This window comes from Fulmarus glacialis, unplaced genomic scaffold (assembly GCF_000690835.1).
Source record: "Fulmarus glacialis isolate BGI_N327 unplaced genomic scaffold, ASM69083v1 scaffold45217, whole genome shotgun sequence".
In the NCBI taxonomy this organism is placed as follows: Eukaryota; Metazoa; Chordata; class Aves; order Procellariiformes; family Procellariidae; genus Fulmarus; species Fulmarus glacialis.
In genome coordinates this window covers 6,769-31,666 of record NW_009226084.1, presented here as the reverse complement: position 1 = coordinate 31,666, position 24,898 = coordinate 6,769, and the positions used below count along the sequence as shown (strand labels likewise).

Sequence of the window (24,898 nt, the reverse complement as noted above, 5' to 3'; positions counted from 1 at the left end):
AGACACTATTTTCTCTCATCTTTCTATCAAAATAAAGTTGCACTCCGTTTTCATTTGTGTGGTGCATTTTTTGAGCTTATGTGGTAACTCGCCATGTTAAGTTGAATGACAATAATATTTCGTAGGGATATACAACAGCAAAATAGATCTCTGGGGCAAAAATCTCATTTTATTGTGTGGCTATCTGTATAGCTTGGAGTGCTGCTCAAATAAAACATTCTTTGGGAAAAACCCCGAACTTTTCTAGAACCAGATAAACTTTGGGTCATAGATACAATAATATGTTAATCAGAAAGGCAACTCATTCCAAATTTCACTCCCAGACAGTTACAACTTCTGTCACATTAGGGGAGAAAATAAAAAGTGATGTGCACTACACCACTGAGTGCTCCTCTATCAAATATGTATCTTAACACCTATCAGAGCAAAGATGAATAAACAGGTCTACAATTACCGAAACCTAAAAGGGAATGCTCGTTATGCAAGTGCATTTATTCGATTTTCATTCTGTCACGTATTTTGCTAAGCACTACAATGTTCATAATGCACACATCTTTTCCCTCCTTCTTCACACATACATAAATATTTAGAAAATATCTCAGTATATAACCTCTGTTAATTATCACAGCTAGAACTTTAAGCTACTGCACTATTTTCTATGGCTTTCATTTGAACTATTTTTCATAAGTTTCCTCTAATGGGGGAAGAAAAAAAAAAAGGCAAAAAAGAAAAAACAAACCAACCCCAACCAGATCGTATCTTACCCTATTACCGCATCTTATACGTCTAGGGATCAAAGCATCTTACAGAGACACCTATGTGCTGCATTGAAAGTCTCAGATAAGTGTATTGCCAACTGTTATACACAAAATTTGAGCAAAACCACAGAATCAACCTTCAGGACTTAATTTTACACTACCACCCACATGCATATACTCATGCTCAATTTCACTCCTTAGTTTTGTTTCCTTTAAAACAATACTGCAGTATTACAATAATAAATCTTCAACTTTCATTACAAATTTTGTTCTGAATCTTGTGTAGTTTTATTGTGCAATTAATATTTCAACATACTAAGCGATACTATTTGTCTAGTAAAATTAGAAAACATCCTTTTCTATGTAAACTTGAAAGCAAGTATAGATTCAATAACATACTGAAATATCTCTGACGAAATGTTTTGTAACTTTGTTTATTCTAATGAGACTGCTGGATAAATGATTCATCAGTGCTAAAAATACAGAAGCCGTAAGAGCAAACTAACACAGGAGCTTGCTTACAGAAGTATCACGTACTTGCTTGAAGAAAATAATAGTTGTAAAAATACACAAGCTGTTCTCTAATCAAGTTCAACCAGAATACAGTAGTAGTAGCATATCACTTCTTAAAATGTGATTGGAATCCAACAATACCCATTAATGGTGAAACAGGTGGCCTAATTTTCAGAAGTATTCATTACCAGAAGCTTGGAAAACTCTGGAAAAATCAGGACACAGTAAACTGAAAAGTGACAGTGAATCAAGTTTTCAGACCTAAAGATAGCTAAAAAATAAAGAAAGAAGGAAAGAAAGGAAGGAAGAAAAGCAGAACATATTGTCACAGGATCAATAAACAAACATTTTGCAACACTTTGGTTGAGTATACACTGAAGTCTCATAAGTAAACGCAACACTGAAGTTGGTTTGAGTGTTTGTGTATAAAAGTTTTCTCAGTGTACTTAGGGGAAAAAATGTTTAGGAGGGAATAATTTACATTTATATGCTAAATTCCTATGACAATACGTTCTATTAATGCGCCTCTTGGTTGTTTTTGTGAAACAGAAATTTTTTTTTTGTGAGTTTCCACTATATGTGTCCAGATAATCCTCTTAATATTGCTTTTAAACTTGCATTTGATATACAACATCACACTTTCATCCTCACATCAAGAAAATAGCATTTTAATACAGGGAAACAAAGAAAGGGGAAAAAACCAACAAAATCAGATTTACAGTATGCTTGAAGTCATGAGCATCAATTTGATATTTCTGTTTTCAATACACTTTGTTAGTCAGTCATATTAACATATGTACATATTTGAGTTTCACAGAGACATTTTTGCTTTTGTTTACAATGCCAGTACACGCTTAAGTTTTCAAAAAATTATTACATATAGCCTTTGTTCACACTCATTTCCAGAAAACATTATCTCCTTATTGCCATATTCACCACATTCATATAAACATGCTGAATTTCTCATTCTTGAGGTCTGTTCCTCATTAGCACAACCAGAACTCTGTTTATTTCTTTTCTTTCTTGTCTTCCTTGGATGGGTTTTTAACTACCTTTTTTGTTTCTTTGTCTTTTCCCACCTGAATAGTACCATCTTTTTCACTGGCTGATTTTTTTGTAGCCTCCTTGGATTTCACATTTTTGTCTAGGCTTTTTTCCTTTTCCTTTCCTCTGTCTCTTTTAGCCTTGTCAGAATCTTTCTTTAATTTATTCATATCAACAGCTTTCTTGTCCTTTCGATCAGTAGCATCTTTTCCTTTCCTGGCTTTCTTTTTTCCTTCCTCATCTTTGATTTCCTCCTTCTTGGATTCCTGTTTCTCCTTTAATTTCTTGAGCGGTTCTTTAATTGCTTCTTTTACTTTTTAGTTTTTCATTTAAAAAAGAGGAAATGTTCAATAAGAGAACCATTCTTAGATCAGAAAACATGAGCAACTATCTAAAAGCTTTCATTGAATTCTTACTTAACGTTAGTTAGAAGCCAATTTAAACTTGTATAATTAACTATTTAAGCTTTAAGCCATTTAAACAAATTAGTTCTGACTTTTAGCAGTATCTCACACCATGCAGCCAGCCAATAACCTTAGCTTACTGAAACTGCATCCAAATAAAGCATTAATCTAGTGAAAACCATGCCTCTATTATCTTACCATTAGCTAACTTCTGCAGAATGCTAAGAACAGTTTAGTCTGTGAGCATGAAAATCACAGTACATTTTGAATCTTTGACAACAGTATGACCATTGTAGGATCTAGAAATGTCAAGAGCATCACCAAAATAATTTTTTTCCACAATTTTCTTGACTTCCTAAAACTACAAATGAAAGTGTTATAACAACACAAATGTATATACTACAACATTTTACTGACATTGTTACCTCAGATTAGGCCAAGACTTAAAAATGTATCTTAAGTATATGTTTTACAAAAATAAGAAATAACTATACCATAATTAAGAAGAAACAGCAATGTCCTGGTGAATTAAATCAACTCCAAAAAAGTTAACTTGGTTTGACCATATTCAGTGAAATCAAAGTAACAATTGTAAATTAATTCTTACACTTTTGCTTTTCCATATGTAGCGTTATTAGTAATACTTTTTTGTTTGTTTTACTTTTGGAGTTGTACCTCTTGTGCTTATTTTCTCTATTTCAATTCACATTTGGCTGTGACATGGTATCTAGATAATATATCAGAAGAACAGTCAGAACAGCATCCTTGAAATTTAAATGTTATATATTTACTTCCACTTTGCCCCCAGTTTCGAAAAACATTGTCAGTACCAGCAGCATTCTCCAGAATAAGGAATTTTTAACTCAATAAAATTTATAATTTTTTTCCATTAAATCCCTGTATGCAGTATTTGTATTTAAAATTAATACTCCCACATTATTAAAAAAGCAATAAAGCTTTTATATATAAAATACAACAGCTCTATTTTTATTCAGACTTTTGAGAGAAACTGCAGTCTATTGAGGTAAAAAGCAGGCAAGTGACAACGTTCCTCCTGTAACATCTGCTTCTAACTGCTGTGTAACATTTCTGCCAGTGAACAATTTAATCACACAATCAGTCTAAAAGGATTAACATCACGATTCCTTCCAACTGTTTTTTTGGCATAAAGCATTTGAAATATATCATACCATTTCCTCATTCTCATATCTAACATTGAAAAATAATCCAAAACTCAGCAATGAATTGTTAAATGGCATTTATTACACTCTGGGAACACACAATTTGCGAGCAAGTCATACCAAGCACAATGTGGAACAAATGCTAAAAATTTCAACTTGCATGCAAGATGCTAAGAAAAGTCACATTCATATGAGCATGAGAGCTTCCCTCAACAAATGCACTTTTTTCCTAATGAGACTTTGTATTACAAACAGCGTGCATTTTTCACACACTGCTAGAAAAAACACATTAAAGTCTAAGTGTTTTTAATGCAACAGAGAGACTGTGTTCTTTACATAGCACCATGCTGTGTGGAGATAACTGAGAAAACATCTAAAAAGTTAAGCACCTGAAGTACCTCTGGTAGCTTGCTGTTTTGCTGAGGCTGATTAGCTTTTTTAGTCTCCCTGTTGCACTGAAGACATTTAGACCTGTTTATGTCCTGTTCATACAGCTATATAATTATAAATAAATATGTGGCATAAATCAGTTGCGAGCTATCCTACTTTAAGCTTTCGGAAAATTTATAAGTATCATCACTGCAATCAATCCTGCAAATAATATTAAAGGGGAAGTTACTGAACTTTACCTAAATTTCTCCTTCCATAAGAAATAGATGAAACTACTTAAGTACAGACTTAAGCAGAAATTAAGGTGCTCAAGTCCAATTACAATATAGTAATAGTATCATGAATTCATGGAAGATAACTAAAGGAAGATTTCACACAGACCAAAATCTGCATATATATCAGAACTTTTTTTTTTTTTAAACATGCAGAATATGAAGTTAACATAAACTACTTACAATCCAAACGAGACAACTGTTGTAAAAAAATTTGCACAAACAAAATATAATCTCTAGTTAGGAAAGCACTCGCATTGCCATTAAGTTACAGTCGGTAGTAAAAAAAAAAACACTTACTCAAATATGGGGAGGATAATAGTTTGCTGCACATTAGACCACACTTAGCCAACATAGCTAGTATTAGTAAACATTATTATAACCTGCAATCTGTATTTGCAATGCGCATGCATTTCAGACATCATTATCTGCACAAAGTTCCACAAGAAAAAGAACATTAAAAATACCTTTGACTTTAGTTTTTTTCTTGGCTACCCCTCCTGGTTCCTCACCTGATTTTTTGCAAAATGGAAACAGGTTATGAACATATCTGTGATGTTCAACATGACATAAAATTTTCCAATCTGCCATGCCACGTAAAAAGTTATCTTTACATAGCACACTGCAATGCTATGGAGAGATACCAAATGTTAACTCATTAAGAATAAAGCATCTTCAGTAACAAGACCACCACAAGTGCTGAGATGGAAGACTAATTAATTCAAGAAAAGTACCACATTACCAGATGCATGCTACTTGAGATGCTTCGTAACTTCTTAGAGCTATCTCAGTTCTCTCCAGACAGCATGATGCCACATAATTATGATGAATATCCCAGCTGATTTCTCTATATATTGTGCCAGTTCTCTCTCAAACCCATTAACTTATATTTCTGTACAATTTTATAAATATTTAATTAACATATTAACCCAAAAGATCTTCAAGCACCGATGTACTGCAGATTATATAAATTGAGTATTTTCTTACAATGAATTACAATCTATGTTTCTTTATCCAATGGAATACATGTTTTGGCAAAGGTATTGCTCATATTCCAAAAAGCAGTTGCCATTTCATTTCAATGAAATGAAATGCTTTACTTAAGACTGCTTTACTTAAGACTATTTAAGACTTAAGACTTTTATTAAAAAAATAAACCTTACTCTCCCAAATCAGGTGCTGCCCTCTTTCCCCATTGTACCTAACAGAAATTGAGGTCATTCAGCATCTTGATTGTGCTTTATACCTAGAGTTCCACAGGAGGCATGAAGGCAAAAGCCTTCCCCAAAATACAAATAATAACTAGCCTCATCTTTCTAATACCATAAAAAGAGATTAGATTATCACCATCATGCTGCTGTGGATTAAGACCTAAACCCCATAAATACAACTACCTTAACCACAGAAATCATGTGCATTGCTACCCAAAAACCAACTAGAAAGTTAAGAAAAGTTATGGCAAATACATTTTTAAAACTCATACATAATCTTAGTAAACTAGAAGAGATATTCCCATGTCTCAACATTAGGCTTCTCATTCAGACATATAAAGTGCCTACATTGGACATCTGAACCTCAAGCTTAGGTTTCCAGAAAACAATTAATAACTACCCAAACTGTGTCAATATACCTCAACGTTTATTCTTAAAAAAACAAAACAAACAAAATCCCCATATTCTACACTAAAAAAAAATGCATAAATTTAAAGAATGTAGCCATTAAAGTCATTGTAATCAACTTGCATCTAATTTCTATCTTAGATGTTTTCAAAGTATCAAGCATTGACATTATGGCCAAAATTTCTTAAAAATGGGTTAGCCAGGTAAAAATACAATTTTTAGATCAGTTTCCTTACAAAGTCATATGAAAGCCTTTTTAAGCTCTTCCCTCACAATTACCATCATTGCTGAAGTCCAGAGTTGTAACTTTACTAAATTCATTATTCAATCTTATTACTTCTAAGCAGTGTGTGGAACAGTAAGTAAACAATTTTCTCATATAAAAGGAAGAACAGACTCCAACTTTGTTATATTCCAGCATCAATGAAAATACAAATAATAAAAGGTACTTTGCAAAGTTGCACAAAGCCATATTTAAATTTCTAGCTCCTCCCCTCTTCTCATAGTAAAATCAAATATTACTGGATATTTTAAGATACTCTCTTATAAGCATGTCTTGACAGGGAAAACAGAAAATTTTACAAAGACCTGTATACACAAAGATTATCATACAGATAATTGAAATTGTTTTTACATAAAAGTATATGCACTACATTGAAAGATTACAAAATACCTTGTTCACTGATTATTATTATTTCACTTTTTAAATATTCAGACAAGCAGTAATTTGTTTCAATCTGCTTTTATACAATGAATAGTGTTAAGATTCTCAGCAAATTATCAATGCATGACATAATTCCGTAAATCAGGTACAGTTTAACATATTATGAACAGACCCATTTACAGGAAAAGTATGTAGAATAATATATTTCAACATCTTAATATTATGTAATAATCCCAAGACAGAAATCCTGCTGCATTTTGATTTCTGCCTGGACGGGGTCCCTACAATGGCTACAGCACAGGGAAGTCTCATTTGTAAACCACAAACAAGCTGAAGCAAGACACGGGTGCAAACACTTCACTTTTCCAAGATAGCAGTATCTTGTGGCATGTGATAAAATCTGGCATCTAAGTAAACGCGTTGGCAAAGACTTAGGCTCTTACAGCCTTGGGGCACACAAACCAGTGTCCAGAATTCTATGAATCATGTAACTGAACTTGTGGACCCCTACTCTAAGTTCCAATTCAAGTGCCTTCACACTTTTTTTGAGCAAGTTTAAATTCCTTCTTTTTTCTACTCAGTCCTACCTTATACATGTCCAGTGCTGGCAATACAAAAAGAAATATAGAATTTATAACCACGCACATGATTATAAGGGAATGTCAGAAATGGCTACTATTGGAGTCAGTGAATTAAAAAGAAGACTTCAAAGTTAACATAGCTGGATAGGTTTCCAATATTTTCCAAAGAGCTGCTTTAAACAGTCATACTAAAATTTAAATATTCATGTCAAAGTGGTTATTTTTACATAATGCTTAATGGTAGATAACAGTATCTTAACTGATTCTTTGAAACAGAATATTAGAAAGCATTCTAATTCTGCAACAAATTCCAGTTGTTTCCTCTATTTTTCTCATAAAAATCTTCAAGAACAACCTCCACAAAAAGAACCTCCAAGTGAGAGCACAGCTTTAGAATTTCAGCATCAAAAGAAAAATATGAGATACTATTTTTATGTAGAAAGATAAGCATTGCAAAACAAAAATAATAGATAACGCAAAGCACTCAGTCTTTTTGAGCAGTTTCACAGATGTGACAGATAATATTCTCATAATATCTTGAGAAACCTGAAGTTTATTCTTGCATATGCAGATTTTATATTATTCATTTCATAATACTGAAAACGTTAATATCCTTGCTACACTAATGGCTTTGCCACATGAAAAAATTCCTATAAATCAATTTCACCACAACATTTACCTGCATAAACCCTTTTAACCTGCAGCATCATGCAACAAATGTAAACTAATTAAGGTGGTTTATCCACTTACATGTGAAAAAGGAAGAGACTACTTCACATTTACCACAGAAAGCATACGGTCAAGGTTAGCACTAAGCAGCTGACAGACAGAACTTGCTACCCTTCTGCAATTTGTGCAAAGCCTGGATAACAGAACAGAAAGTGTCAAGCTTTAAACATTAGGGCTTGTGTTCAGACTCTTGCCTTAATTCATGAGGTCCCATCAAAAACCTCCTTCACCACACAGAAAATTAGTAAAAGATGTTAAAATTGCAGAACTAAAAAAGGAAATACAAATCTGTAAGACAAAACCATTATTAACCTTTTTTCTCTCCTTTTTGTTTTCCTTCTCCAGCAGAACTGCAAGTCAGAAAAAGCTATGATTGTTTGCATATGCACCTGCACATAATTATTACTATTATTCTGCATTTATAATATGCTACATTGGATATACAAGGTCTTCTGTTAAACAAAATAGCTTAATGGCAGAAGGCTAGCACCCACTTACCTTAAACTGAACTCATTACCTGTATGCAGATTGCCAGGCATACCACAGCCTGTAACCCTCCCAAATGCAAGAGAGCTTTTTTAATTCATACAACTAGCATAAAAAAAACACAAAACAAAAAACTCTCAATACATTCTCAGTAAGTTGCTTTAATATCTCTTGCTTATTTAATTGCCTAATTTTAGAAGAAAAATTCAAATCAGAGACTCAAGGCAGAAAGCACTTTCTGAAGTCACAGGTGCATATGTTGCATCTTGTATGATAAGATATAAGAAACCAACAAGCAAGTCTTGCCTATATTAGCCTCATCTTTAGGAATCCATCCTAACTGACCATACGAAAGACAGCATTTAATGTATTTCATGCTGCTGTGCCATCATTACAATAGCTGCTTAACTGATAGCAACTGAATAGGGAAAAGAGTATGCATCTGTCCAAAATGACTGAACTGTATGCAACAGCGTTCCCCAGCACTCAAATACTAATCAAATCATGTTTACAATATAGGTGTTTTTTTCTGCCATTTGACCATTAACTACTATGAAATGAAACGAAAATACTTCTAATGCTTCAATGCATTTGTCTTTTACCCCTCCATCCAACTGTAACCTATATGAATAACTGTTACAAAAAATCAGTTTCTTCTAAGGCCAGTCAATGGAGACTAACTAATAATGCAAAATTACCATAAAATGAAACCTACAGGTGGTAAGACTTATTCACTGACCTTGAATCAAATTTCATGAGTGAAAGATTGAACATGCTCTCAAAAAAGCTCATTTTTTGAAGAAAAAAAGTTGTTGCAATAAGAATGTCAACAGATATGCAAACAATTTTCTTTTTATTCTATTCAATTCTAAGTTATTCTATATGAGCATTGTGATTTCTCCCCCATCCCCCCCATATAAAACACTGTTTTACTTTCAAATTAAATATTGTTGAAGGTGGTCACAGAAATCTGGGGTTCAAACCTTCCGTAAGTTCTCAGCCATTTCAGATATATGGGTATTAAGGTTTTTTCCCCCTACAATTTCTTTACATTAGTATCACAACAAAGCAAGCAAGAGCTTATGCTACAAAGTTTAATGCAGCATTTTGTTTGAAGGTTGTAAATGTCTGCTGAAGACTGGCAGTTAAAATATCAAACATTTACCAACACTAGAAAATGGCAAAGCAAAACATCCTGCACATTTCTAAAACTGATGGCCAAACTGGAAGACTACAACTTTAGTCACAGACATTTACTTCTGCAGCTCTGTAAAATTTAATATAAGTGACCTGTAAGGAATATGAAAATGAAAGCTCTGTGTTCAATTTGACATAAAATCACTAAATTTTCATTCTTTACTAGCTACAAAACCTAGGAAGTTCCTATCACTTGAACAATGTATTTTCCTTATTAAAAACATGGTTTGCTACTAATTTGCTCCAATTTTAAATTCTCAAACCAAAAGGTGTAGGTAGAAAACAGCAGCTTTGCCTTCTGAAATAATTATTTTAAAATAGTATCAGAAGGCAAAGATGCCACAGCTTTCCACCTACAGTTTAAAATCACTTTAAATGTTTTTTGGACTTGTTTTAAAATATTAACATACTGACTGTATTTTATACGACTGATAGTCACTACAAATCAAACTAAAAATTTAGGTTTCAATTTCCTCAACTAATTTCAAACATTTTGTGTGGACTTAGAAGCAAGAGTTGAGATATAGTTCAGTTTTCCTTCCTTATTTGCATATCATACTCAGTTTAACCTTTTTGCTGTTAAAATGCTTTTTTCTTTTTTTAAATTCCATGCTGATATAACTGAAGACTCATCTAAATCTTACTACCACCCTTACTAGCCAAGTCCTGCTTGCAATCACAACAATTAATGCAATTCAGTAAAATCAAAGTCTTCTATCCCAAACTTTAGGAGAGCTTTGACAACTCTGCTCACCACTGGTGAGGGCTTAATTGTTAACTCAACAGGAACACCACCAGGCAAGAGGGAACACTTCTGAAAAAAAAAAAACAATACAACTATATTCTGGAAACTAAACTCTAGAAAGTTATTTACTGTTAATATTTCCCCTAGGTCTTCCCCTGCTACCGCTTTTTCTCTTCCTACAAATTCTTTATTCCCATTATAATTGTTTTTGAGTAGACTTCCACATACTTAATAAAATCAACAAGGAACTTCCATATCAAATCAGAACTTTCTTGGCCGGCATTTCATCTCCCTAGCCCAAGTTAAACTGATGTAACCTTTACCTATTTGAGTGCCTGCAGCTTTCTCATGGTTCAAGCAATGTATTTATCTCTTTCACTGGAAACGCCATCAGATTATGGAAACATCATCAGATTATCAACGTGTATTTTAACTATTTGGTATAAACTTCATGATACAGAATTCTCATAGTAGATGTTTTCATCCTCTTTTTGGCTATTAGTTCCATTACTGAAGCATCTACAATAGAATTCAATGTTCCATAACAATTTTTCTAATTCAAACTAAGAGATATTATTATCCCACAATAGTGATGAAACTTTTATTTCTAATTCATATCTGCTTCTAAAATTAAAAGAGAAAAAAAACAAACGAAACAAACCAAGCTTGCTTATTTCCTACATCTCCGATACTTTGGAAGTTTCTTCCACTTGATAAGAAACTTCTCAGTAATATTCCACAGATCTACTAGCATTTATTTTCATAAAGTACGGGGTTTTTTTTATTTTCTTTGCCTTAGGCTTCATATATCTCATAAAAAAACCTATTAAATTTACATGTTATTAACTGTCTTATAACCTAATCCTCCAATATCTGGAAGAAAAATGTGACTAATGTTTATGTGGCTCTATTTCATCTTAAGCAGCAGTATTAACACTTCACAACTTTTTTTTTTTTTTTTTAAACACTTCACTTGCTTAACACTATCAATTTTTCTTTTTTATTACTTTTAAAATATTGAGTAGAACCCTGATTTGGATGATTTAATTAAAGTTTTTTTTGAAATAGGCATGTTAAATTGCTTTAAATTGCCATGCCAAAGCAAGCAAAAATTCATTTAATTTAGAAACAGGTTAAAATTTCAGCCTGCATCCACTAGTGTTAAAACCTGAGTATAAACTTTATATGAAAACAGATACAAACTTAAGCATAGCAGGCATCACAATAAACAATTTCGTATAATTTTAATAATAATCTGAGTACACTATTCTTGTATTAAAATGACAGCTCAGTTTCAGCTTTTAGTACTGATACAAACTGCAGAACACAATTATGAACTCCCCTTTCTATACCGATTACTTTATGATAGCAGACAGAATTCATGTACATGAAAAATATTTTTGGAACAACTGTCATAAAACAGTTTCACAGGAAAAGGATTAAAACTTGTAAAACTGTATTAAGTTCTTGAATTTAGCAGGGAATAGAAGACATTGCATTGTAATTTCCAATTAGTCTTTAATATATTCAGTATTACATTAGAAATACATAATCACAGCTTCCCACTTCCATAAAAGGCCCACCTTAAAAAACCTCAAATTTAGAACAGCCCTTGTGGTGTGATTGTTATACTACAAAGATGACTGAAAACTTAGTTTGAAAACAGACAAATTAGTGGGAATAAACCATATGTGACATCATATCTTCTGAATACAACAGATGTTAGCTAACTTAGAAATAAGTGTTTCTGTAAAATTTTCAAGCACTTCTAAATGAAGTGCTTTTATTTGAACAGGTGAAAAGAATCTATCTGAGAAATCAGTGAATCACAAAATAAATTATTTATTAAAATTATATTTCACAAGAGAATTATCATTGTCATATCTATATTAAGGATTAACATATAAATATATGTATTTACATTATGCAGTCATGCCAGAATACTTTACAATCAAAGCTGTTACAAAACACTTCAGTTAATGTTTGCTAGAAAGACAAATGTTATAGTGTTAACAGCAGAGGTTATTACACTTAGCTTTGTGCACAAAATGCACAAATTGAAGCACATACAGAAACCAACTACACAACTGCAGATACACATCTCATTCTACATATTTACACAACTGTGTAGTATTTGTCGTCCTGTCACAAAAATGGAAAAGTCACTGAAAGGCTTTCAACTAGCAAAACTACATTACATGGCTGACTTTAGTTCAGTCTTTATAGTCCATTTGGGAGTTTTCCCTCAATGCCATAAATTCCTGTTATATTAAGACTGATGATTTCATGGACATTTTCGAAAGCCAATCAAATTAGTCTCTCCGTCACTGGTTCTGTAAATCCAAAATAACACAAGTCTTTTTTCCCTGAACCCCTTCATTCTGTGACGTACCATCAACATCATCTGCAGCTTCGCTCTCCTCTTCTTCTAGTATTTCAAAAGGAGTCAATACATCATAGAGAAATGAGAGAAAGCCATAAAACCAATCAGAGCTTTCCTCTGCTAAAATATTAAGGACTTCCTCAAAGGAATCAATATTTTCATTACTGCCATCTTTGGTCAGGCCTACACAAGAATAGAGGAAAGAAAGAGAGAGAGAGACAGGGAAGGAGGAGAAAAAAAAAAGAGACAGCAGTTAGGTGGAAAGAGGAAACTGTAAAAAGAGGATCTGTGAAAGACATCTCATGTCACAGACAGCAGTCTCTACAGGAATGCTAATTAGGAAATAGAAAGATGTTAAGATAGTTGAATCTTTCAAAGTACAGACTATAATTTGGACAATAAACATGCACAATATTATGCCAAAATCTTAAAAAAGGCAGCAGCTTTGCTTTCCCTTCTTCCTAGTCCTAAAACCAAATCCACTTATATTCACAGTTTTCTTGCCACAGCATTTACCTTTAGACAGTTTTTTAACAGTAATCCTCCACTACTTAAAATCATCCAATTTGCCTTTTTTTTTTCTTAAACCATCATGTTCAAATTCGAGAGCTTGCAATTGATAGCTGAGAATAATATTTAAAAGCAAACAGCATTTAAACAAACTTGTCACAGACACACTGTTAAGGATAACATTTATTCTACCATGCAGAATTTTGATTTTGCTTAGAAGTGAGGACTCTAATTACTGGGGGGGTTGTTTTGCAGTTTGTTTGCTTGTTTGTTTTTTTTAAACACGCTTCACAATCATTTTTTTCCCTATGATATATATTCTACATGACATACTTAATCTTCAGGAATTAATTCCAAAACTGGGGATATACAGAACACTAGATAAAAATGAATAGGTAGCCAATATAAAGGGTGTATGTGTTGTTACATAGAAAATCTAAAGCAGGCTAAAGACAGCTAAAGTAGACATGGCCAGAGCAGCGAAGAAAGAGCTTATCACTTCTAAACTCTCTGATACCAGGAGTTGCTATCTTGGGCTACAAGACCTACTGATCTAACTGGTGTTTGTAAAACACAAATAAGCCATGATTAATGCTCTCTTTTTTTACCTCCTGTTTTTTGGTATGAAAATCCCCTGTTTCACAATTATTACTGAATAACGTTTCAACTTTTCCATTCTGGGAAAAGTACAACGGAATTATCAAGCAATGACAAACGTCAATTATTGGTAAGCTTTAAAGCGGGAGAGGGAGGAATTTCCCCCACTTCTAACCAGAACAAACCTTTGTTTGTGTTGGAAGGAGAAGCAGAAAAGTGAGCTAAGGGTGAAGACAGATTGTTGAGACATAAAATAAAGTGAACATGTTGCACATGCAGACTACAAAGCAATATTAGGTGCAGGTTAATGAAACATTCAAGATAGAGGAGTTCATGGCAGAGACATTTAACACATTTCAACACGTTTTTCTTACAGCACATAGTGAAAGTATCAATGATAATTCTGAGGAAACTTCCAAGTCCATGATGTTCCACATCCTTGTACCTGGATGTCCAGAACCTCTACTTGAGTGACCAGCCATTCTCTTTAATTTTTCACTGGATAGCCCAAAGGTTTAAAAATGACAGATTGAATCCAGGAGGCAATCAAGGTATTATAAATATCCCTCTCCAACTTCTTCCATGGCTTAGTTCTATAAAAATTAAATTTTATAGACTTAACTTTATGCACGGTAGTCAGTCATCATTCTAATTTGTTTTCAAAATTTGGACCAAGCAAGATGTAAAGAAATAAACCAAAGTAAGTATATGTATTGAAGAAAGAAATCTCAATTTAAGAATGGAAATCTGAATCTAAAAAAAAAAAATCAAATCTAAGTTATAAATACAGAATTATAAATATTTGTATTATTCTATTCTGTTGGAATCAGGCATTAAAAAAACCAACAACAACAAAAAAACAACCCACCACTCACAAAAGACCCAAGGCTTTAAATAGCATTCTGTAAGCATGTGAAGAATGCCCCTGTTCTTGCACTAAATCGAGAATAAAACTCTTGGGCAATTATCTTCACAAAATGTAACATGGAGTACAGCAGCATACTTTCTTTGAAAAGATTAGGACACCAAAGAGAACCAGAGAAACTGGAAGAATACGTCTTATAGTCTTGACCATAAAAACCACCAAAAAACAAAACCCCAAACCCTTTCTTTACAATTCTTTACAAAAACTATCCAAGATTAATGTAATGGCCTTGAATCTAAGGGTAAAAAAAAAAAAAAAAGAAAAAAGACACTTCAGCCTCAGTTACAGAAAGCGACACATTATTTCATATGTTTATCTTTTTTCTTTCTTAGAAAGAGTTAAAATAAAAAAACACGCAAACTAATTAATACTCAAACTGTTTTTGGTCTTCATTCATCCCCATAATCGAGAAGAACTGCTTTTCAAAGTAAAACTCACGTACTGATACGCACATATAAGCATGGTAAGAAGTGCCTGAAAATGGTGACAAAAATGGAACTGCCCAATCAGGCAGCCATACCATGCTAAATCAGTGACTCACAAGAAATAACTACTTTATTTCAAGAGAAGTCTAAACATTACAATTAAATCAAACAGTAATCGAGGGAGTCAAAATCTTTATCTATTCAACAGCGTTACCACAACCAATGGGGCAGAGGGCTTGCCTACATTCATTTAACAAGATAAAGCCTTTCTTCTCCTGCAAACTTCTCTTTTACAAGAATGAGCATATAAGCAAGCTTTTAATATTTGAAGGTACTACAGTAGAACATGAGAAAAATACAGAAGAGTGTGAAATTTATCCTAAACAGCTGAACCATACAAAAGTATTCTTTCAACTCCTATTATCTCACCACAGATTTTCTGAATGTGCCATCTTTGTACGACTGCTTGCAAACGTCTTTTTCTACCATAGGTGAAACCAGGGGAAAAAGAGTTGGTTTACAAAAGCTTGGATTCTACTGTTTACTACCCTTTGTTTGCTGATACAAAGGGGTTCCCCGCCCCCCATTGTCTGCATAGCCAGACTACTCTGAACTAAATGCACAAGAACAATATATTGATGACTTTCTGTAGCTGCAGTTCCAAAATTGTACTAACTACTGCAGCCATTTAAGTAGAATTTCTCAGGATATTATTGCTTGTTAAAAAGGACTGAAGTACAAAAAAAGGCTCGGCTCCAAAGATTCTATTACAACAGACATTGGTACACCCTATACATGCATTTTTTTGTAACACTACTAAAGCCACCATTTCTCTGTACTCAGTTCTCAAGTACAGAGGTATGACACTTCTCCTGAGAAGAATAACTTCCTTCAAAGAACAATCAGAGTGAGGTAGACAAAAAGTGGGAAGAGAATTACTGATGACAGCAGCCCTCAAAGGAGCAGATTAAGAAGCCTCTCTTCCCATTACCAAAAGGAATTCAGTAAAAAGAACCTCACAAAACATCTGTGAAAAAGAAAGAATCTACAAGATAACTGCAGTCTAGCTTCAAAAAGTTTGCATTTCCACCCTGGATGGATAAATGAATGCAAAACTAACTCAAATATTTGGGGTTGGTTGGCTGGCTGGGTTTTAGGCGGTTTCCCCCCCACCCCTTACGTGGGAAGGGGGGAAGAACACACTTCTTGCACACCATTTTTAAAAATACACAAATACCTCAAGAGAACTTAATCAAACCTCCTTTGATTTCAACAAATAAAAAGACCCTATCATACCTTATATATACAAGAAATAAAATAATAAATTTTAATTCTTCTATTTAGGTGTGCCCAGGTAGTACAGAAAGCTACTAAGTTATCAGCTACTAAACCATTCTTTGAAATATAAAATAAACTCACCCTGGTAGAAGCGTTTCTCAAAATTAAATTAACTTAATATATTTATCATTAATATGCAAATTAAATCTTTAAATTTGTAGCAAAAATGAAAGATTATGGAAGTGGACAACATTAAACCACTGTACATGCCACAATTTCAATATACAGTAGTTTAGTAATAGCTAAAGAATAGAAAAGAAAAAAGCATATGAATTCCTAGCATTAAACAGCAAACCGTGGTATCTCCTTTTTAAGTCAATACTAAACTAGCAGAGAAACCACTTGCTTTTATGGTAGTCTGACCCAGAGAAAAATCCCAGAAAGTAACAAGCCTTCAAACACAGCATATGTATTACCAAAATCCTCACAAATAAAATATAAAAGGAGCTATGCATTCAATATTTAGAAAGTTACCCTAATGCAGCTGAATACAGGCTTACTATTTGGTTTTCTTTACTACAAAGACTTAATTCTGAAACACAAATTCCTCAAGAGGGAACCTAGTCTTCCAGTTTCTGCATCAATGAAATAATCATAGTCTGCATAGTGGTGTTCATTTTTTAGTTCATATTAAATGTTAAATAAAAACAAGCACAATAATTTACTGGGAATTTCAGTTAATAATATCACATGCTAGTTATTAGAAAAAAAGTATTTTTGTATTCATAATTTCTATCAATGTCATGTAGCTTTTCAAAATTTACCATTTCCTTTGTAGTGCAGAAAATATTCTTAAAATTAAATGAGATTAAATCATATTTCTAAGCAAGTGTTCAAAAATAATAAAAATAACTTTTGATCTGTGACCTTTTAATGTCACATTTGAAGTATAAGGTTTAAATGCATGATAAGACAAGCTTATAATAGAAACACTGTCATGTTCTGGCAGAATTCCCAGCTATATCAAGCTGCATAAAAGAGAGATGTAACAAGGCAGCAGCATGTTTCTGGCTACCACCTTGGCAATTTGAATCCAACTAATACAACCCACAAGAGACTGATATCCACTTTCTGTACACTACATAACAGACAGAAAGATTAGGATTATAACTGTACAAAGTGTTATCTTATTCACCATTTATAATTACCACCCAATTTGTAGCTCTGAAGTCATTCAGAACACTGGAGGTTCTTTGGAGTGCCTCTCACATTCACACCACTGCAAACTAGTTCAGTAATTTTGATTGCATGGGTTTTCTTTAACCATGAAGGGATTAAACAAATGAGCCCCCCCAAATGTTTGCTTATTTCTGCAAACATAAGTGGGGAAAAATAAACTGATGATAAACTGATTTTTATGGAGTATGAGTTTCAAATAGCAAGCCGTAACATCCTAATTAGGGGCATGGTTTAGTGGTGGAGTTGGCAGTGCTAGGTTAACGATTGGACTTGATGATCTTAAAGGCTTCTATGATTCTAATACACTATTGATAACTTTGACTAGTTTGAGACAGTCTGCTTTGCCCTCTGCTCAAATCTGCATTATTTACTATGCTGGGGTTTTTTGTTGTTTTGTTTATTTGTTTAACTTGCTAGGTTTGTGTGCTCAGAATAGGTTTACATTTGAACAAAATAATTAAAGAAAAGTAAACTTTCTAACATCAGGTATGCAAGAAGTATGTATCCAATGCTTGATTGTGAAGCTGAAGATGGTGGTACTTTAACTCCTAGAAGATGTAGGTAGAAGGGCAATATCACAAAGCATGTCTAGCAATTGAAATTTCTCTTTGAAGATACATGGTGAGCAGAAAGACTTTCTCCTAAACTACAAGGAACAGCAGCCTAAAACCAGTGTTGCAACATCAAAGAAGAAAAATCCATGTCATGTAGGATTTCTGAAGGGCAAAGAAAACGAACAGACTTGTGGAGAACTCAGAATAGAGGAAAGACAGTACAAAAATATGCTAAATGAATTGTCATCTACGAAGTACAAAGGCCTGTTGGAAGTCATTTTAAAATGGACCTGGCTTAACATGTTAACATAAACAATGTTTTAACTCTTGAAGCATCTTAAGCCCTGCATCTGATAAATTTCTTAATAATCACTACCATCTTTTCAAAAGTCGATAGAGCAGCACCAACCACCTAACTTCAAAATCATTCTGTAAGTAATTAAATGCTTTCCACTTACATTGCTGTATTAGAAGAAAAAGAACACAATGCTACAACAAGTTGCACACACAATCCTACAACTTGCAGTAAGAAAAAAACCCACCACAATTAAATCAATTCAAGTTCTTCAACTAGGAAAAAACAGAAATATTGTTTTGACATGAAACAAAAACCAAACATGAATATGACAACTGAATTATATAATTACTCCATCTGTGTTTGTACTTACCTAGCAATACTTTAGCATCTTCCACATCAAAATCTCCATCTCCATCGGCATCATAGATCCCAAGTTTGCCTAGAAATGCAAAGAGAGGAAGAAGAAAGAATTAGGGATTCAGCAGTTTGTTTCCAGCACAGTGCTTTTAATGTGCGATGGTTGACTGTCAATGCTAGGTTGTTACCATATTTTTTTTAATGATTTAGCCATACTCTTCTTAACAATATTTTAAATTTCCTGGAAAATATTACAAATATTTTAAAGTTCCTTTCTGCATTTCCTAGACTTCAGACTGAACACAAGTTAGTCTTTTTTCCACATATTTATTTTGGTGCTCACAGATTTAAAACAAACCTGTAATTAAGTGATGCACTTCATGTGAACACGCTTTGCTCAGAATAAAATTTAAGTTCACGAGGAACATTCAGCACGTATGAGGGAAAAGAAATAATAAAACAAGAATTAATCAAATAATCACCGTTTGTTTTCTCATTATATGCTTCTTGCCATTCTAAAATCTCAGAAAACAAAAATAGATAGGTATGTAATTTCTAGTGCCAAGTTAATAGAAGGTAAGCAACCTACTTCCTGGACAACGGAAAAATATTCATAATTTTATCAACAACTGTATAACATTCACTGCAGACAAAAAAGTTGTCCATCCTGTTATAGGTGACTATAGGTGAATACATCAGACTTCTCACTTTTATTTTTGAAACTGCAGCTCTACCAGCCCTAGCAAAAGGAGAACACAGTTTCTATTCAAAAAGAATTTTTAGCATAGAAACGTGGTATCCAGGATTAGAAGTATCCTGGGATCACCAAGTGATGAGAGAGCTATCTAATTAGTTTTGATAAAATTCAGACATAACTATTAATAGGATTGAAACTCTGCACTCTGTCTGCAGAAGAACTCTAAGTCCTTATAGTTTGTCAATTTATTATTACATTTGTCATTCTCTAAATGGAGGCAGAACTTGATTGCCATTAAAACAAATGAAATATAGTTCTTAATAAGGTACTTAGAAAACTAGAAAACAGTTTTGTGGAAGAAAAAGTTCAGACTTGGGTCTAGAATAGACAAAAATAAGGCCATCACCATTGTATGGAATCAATCAATTAGAAGGTAAACACAAAGACTGGTGGAAAAAAATTTAATTCTCTAGAAATAAGAATTGTATCATCTTCAAAACCATGGAGAATGAGAGAGATGAGAAATGACTGAGTTTCATGTCATTGCAGAAGACCAGTAATTCTGTAAAGAATTAAAAACATAAAAAAGTAAATCAAGATTTTTAGCCAAGGGACTGTAAAGCAATCTTATTTCTCTAATATCCTACCTTGTAGGACCTCTGACAAGTTATAACGGAAATCCTTTGCTTTGGCTGCATGCATGGTAAAAATATAGAAACCATTATTTGCATCACTAGACCCAATTAAGTTTCAAACCAGAAGCTTCTCTTAAAATCAGTCCAGATCAAAAAAGCATGTACCAACAGACTTGTAAAGCTGTAAAGCTTGCAGAAATGCATGTTGAAGCCTACAAGATCAGGGACAATAGCTCTACCTACGGACATACATCTTGAAATTTGAGACACTAATTTTCACTCTTAGATACTATATTAACAATACTATCTTAACATTGTCATATTGAGATACAATTATCACTGTTACAAGCTTAAAACTGAGGTCATTCAACAGCTCATTCATGAGAGGATGACTGATCAGTTGACCTGACTCTATAGGCAACACAGTCCGTCAGAGGAGTGGTAACATTAGCTGCCCACTTTCAACCACTGCTGCAAGTTTCTGAGAGTTTAAACTGAAACAATGCATATTTAGCTTACATTTCAAATGAACTACAGCATACATGTTACAAAGAGATCCAGATCTATCCTTGGAGATTTCTTCAATTCTTTAATAAATGCAGTATGTTAATAACCTTTTCCAGTCTTATGAGAATCCCATTTTAACATCATAAGAGTTCAACATTAAGATGTACTTTCTGAACTACATTGCCTATTCTTACCATGTAGGTCATTTGCAAACACTGCAGTAGTCAATTCAGCTATCTAGAAATTTAAAATGGCCTTCATTTAATGTATATCATAACAATTATTAGAGGCGTCTTAAGATTTAGAATTCTTACCTAGAACTTCTTCATAATCTACAAGTTCAAACCAGACAACTGCTACTGATGTCCAAACTCCCAGCAAAGCAATTACCATAAACCAGGTGAAAAATGAGCTTCCAGAGAGGCCTTCTTTCTTTCCATTCTTGCTTCCTCCATGCTTAGTCTCTGTTAAAGTAAGGCAAACAAGTAGGAAAAATGGATTCGTATGGCAGTTAGAAAGTTATGATTGAGGATATAATTATAAATCTTGTTTCTTATGACTACACAGAATACAAGACATTTGAGTAACAGCTGTGAATTACAGTGGGAAGCTCAACGATTATTTAAGTAAAAGCCCTATAACCAACCAAACACTAAAAACCCACATGTAATTTGTCTTAACAACTTAGTTGGAAATCCCCCCTCCCTCCCCTTTAGTGTACATTTATATAGAGCTTAACATTTTTGAGATGCTTTGCATTTGTGCCAACAGTTCTCAAACTGCCACCAGAGGGCAATACGGCCAGCAAAAACAGTTTGGAAGAAAAGCATTTCTTCTGTAGCAAGTTTCAAAGCTAGTTGAATTAGCTCACAGAATCAACATGAAAATTCAAATAACCTAAGAAGCTTCAAAATCTAAACCATATTAAGGCTAAGACTCCAAGTTCAGACATACTACCAACTAAAAATATCTTCCCTGTTGCTTAGAATCAAGCAGAGATTCACTACATGCTGAATTTAGACTTCAAGTCCCATGGGCCATACAAGTAAAAGGATGACACAGAGACTTAATGCAAATCAGACCTTCATTTATAACCGCACATATGGAAGGTAAGTATATATAAAAAAATACAGTAGTTGTAAACAAACCACTGGGAAAAGAAAGACCTCAACCTAGCGTATGGGTAGGGGGTTTCAAATGGGCATCGCCACTACAGAAGACATAAATTGCTTGGTCCATTGCTTTAGGATCATTTTAGGAAAAGAGGGATACATGCAGTAAATAAATGTGCATCCAAAAAAATGCCTGCGGCCTTTCTCCAAAGCTCAAGGTCTGCTATTCTGCCTTCTGATACTACCGCTGCAGGTCTGGCACTTGGCCACAGTTTCATGTCTACCAGCCTATTCCACTTCATTCCCTTCTAAGCACCAGCTTTCGCCCATTCAGCCACATCCAGTCCTAGTTATTGAAGTAAAACTATTTCTTACAGATTTTGAAATACTCGAGAAACTTTGCCATGAATATTGTAATAATATAATAAGGTGGGGAGTTAACTTTATCATACTAACTGCAAGTAATGTTTGATGTATTTATCAACACTGATCATAGAAAAATACAAAAAATACTCTCAACAACTAAATATCAACATGATTGTTTTTAGAATAAAATGGAGTAGCTCTGGAAGATGAGTAATGAGATTGGTGACTGACTGACTTATTTCTATAATAGTTATTATGCAGAAGTACTTTCAGACCCTGCTTGCCATCAGGTTCACAGCCGTAATAAACTAAACTTCTATTACATTCATTGTGCTATATACTGAGTTCAGACCAAAAAAAAAGTCACAAAAAAACCAACTGACTCACATCAGGTCTTACTCAGCTCAGCATTTTATTGAAAAAAAAAATTCTTTTATTATGACTACTCTGTACAAAGATCAAATACCAACCTTTTAGTTTCTTTTCTGTATTAAACAAAAAGTTGCCTTGGTATAGGCTGTCCAATAACATTCAGAGAGAAACCAAGACAACTTAACCTCACATCAGGCATGTATTGCTTGCTACTGCACAGTACCCTAATTACATATGTGCAAGGTCCATATACATAACTCATCATAACATCTCTCTTGTGGGAAAGATGTACAGGTAGCCTGAAAATAGAGGCAAAGACAAGCAGCGAGTGCCAGTACATTCAAAATATGATCAACTCTGTGTGAAAATTATTTAACATAGTCTTGAGCTAGAAATTTTAATATTCAGAAATAAACAATTATACTATGTAACAGTAGAACTTGGCTACTCCTGTGTCCCAATGCAGTCAACAGAAGCTTTGTACATATTTAAAATGAAACCTTAAGACTAAAAACATTTTAAATCATTCCAGGTTACAACTTTGTTCTAGAGCAAACTAGGTATTAGAAGAGGCAAACAAGAAAGAGAATCTTACTGTATTTCACACTTACTCATTTACCTGTTTTCTACTGTTTAATGCTAGTTGCCTCTGAAGAAAGGGGCTTTAGTTATCAGAAGAAAAGAACAGGGAAAAAAAAAAAAAAGACATTTAAGTAATCAAACATAGCTGGTTCATATTTTTTCCAGTCTAAAAGACTGTTTCATGCAAATCCCTCAAAAACAGATTCTGCTATAAAAATATCATTCACAACAGTCACAAAGATACATTTTTATGCTCCTATCTTATAGAAAAATTATTTTCAAAACTCTTGAAAAATTCTGCTAAGAATTCAACCATGGCAGCTTGATCAGGCAACACTTTAATATAAATGGAAGTTATGTAATGCAAAATTTACCTATCGTCTGCGCAAATAACCCTACACATAGGGTCAGAACAAAACATTGCAAGGACTGAGCTGGCTCAGAGCTCATTCCATACAGTTAATTCTCAATTCAAGCCCTTTCCCTGCACATGCTGCCAGCCATGTCAGAAGTAGGTCACTTGCCATATCTGGTAAGCCTGTGCTTAAACCACCAGATGTCTTTTGGCAGACATCACAAAGTCTTAAAACATGCTCTATTCCTCAATGGCAAATCTTTAAAAGTCCTATACCTCACCCACCCTGCATTAAGAGTCACACCTAGATAAAAATGTATGAAAACCTTTTTCCTTTTACTTTAGCGTATATTAAAGACACCTAGTAATTTCATGTACTCCAAAAATAACTTTAAAGTCAGATATTTGAACACAAAACAATGTCTTTTATGTTAATGTGTGCTCTACTCAAGCAAAAACTAAGTTACAATTAACCAGCTGCCATAAACTGGAATACCTCTAGCCCAGAGAACATTTAATCAAAGAGAACAGAGGCAGCCAGTAATGCAGACTAGAACAGCAAACTGGCTAGAAAACACCAACATACCACAGTAAGCCAGTTATTTTGCTGATTACAAAATCAGACAGAGCCGGTATTTGCAACTACGCACTTTCCATTTGTTCACAAAAAGGTCAGGAACATACCTGTGTCGTCAGCCATAACATTAGTGCTCAATTTCCACGGACAGAGTGAGTGTGTCGATATCTCCAAAATTAACGTTGAAGGCAGAGTAAGAAATGATTTATCCTCACTGTAGTCTTGCAACAGAAGCAAACAAGTTTCCTAAAGCCAGCTCAGCTGGAACACGAAACTGGACCCAAGAGAAATCTCTCTTCCATATCTATTTTTAGAGCAGTTATCCTCAGGAGCCAAACGTTTTTCTGAACTCATATGGCAATCTAATTCTGACGACAATCAAATTCACTTACTCCTCCTAACAGAGCATTCTGGGTAGTTGATCCTTTCCCCTCCCCTTAATCTTCCAACATCAAACACAGCAGTGAATGAAACCGAGCACATTGTACTGTAGTATTTTTGCTGCAATGCATGCCTCAGTGCCTGAGCTCTAAGGACATTGAATCC

At 33.8% G+C, this 24,898-nt stretch overlaps 1 protein-coding gene across 1 annotated transcript in view; it reads right to left on the bottom strand.

Annotated features, from left to right (window-relative positions):
* The window catches only part of LOC104080313 (aspartyl/asparaginyl beta-hydroxylase-like), a gene marked incomplete at its 3' end in the record, with an annotated part of 30,312 nt that extends 5,837 nt beyond the window's left edge, over nucleotides 1–24,475 (bottom strand). The window contains exons 1-6 of the mRNA XM_009582672.1: nucleotides 24,460–24,475; nucleotides 21,303–21,452; nucleotides 20,494–20,538; nucleotides 19,163–19,231; nucleotides 5,030–5,074; nucleotides 2,362–2,628 (exon numbers count right to left, since the gene is read on the bottom strand). Of these exons, the coding sequence (XP_009580967.1) occupies nucleotides 2,362–2,628; nucleotides 5,030–5,074; nucleotides 19,163–19,231; nucleotides 20,494–20,538; nucleotides 21,303–21,452; nucleotides 24,460–24,475 (592 nt within the window). The remainder of the gene's footprint in view (nucleotides 1–2,361; nucleotides 2,629–5,029; nucleotides 5,075–19,162; nucleotides 19,232–20,493; nucleotides 20,539–21,302; nucleotides 21,453–24,459) is intronic.
* Between the last annotated feature and the right edge of the window lie 423 nt (nucleotides 24,476–24,898).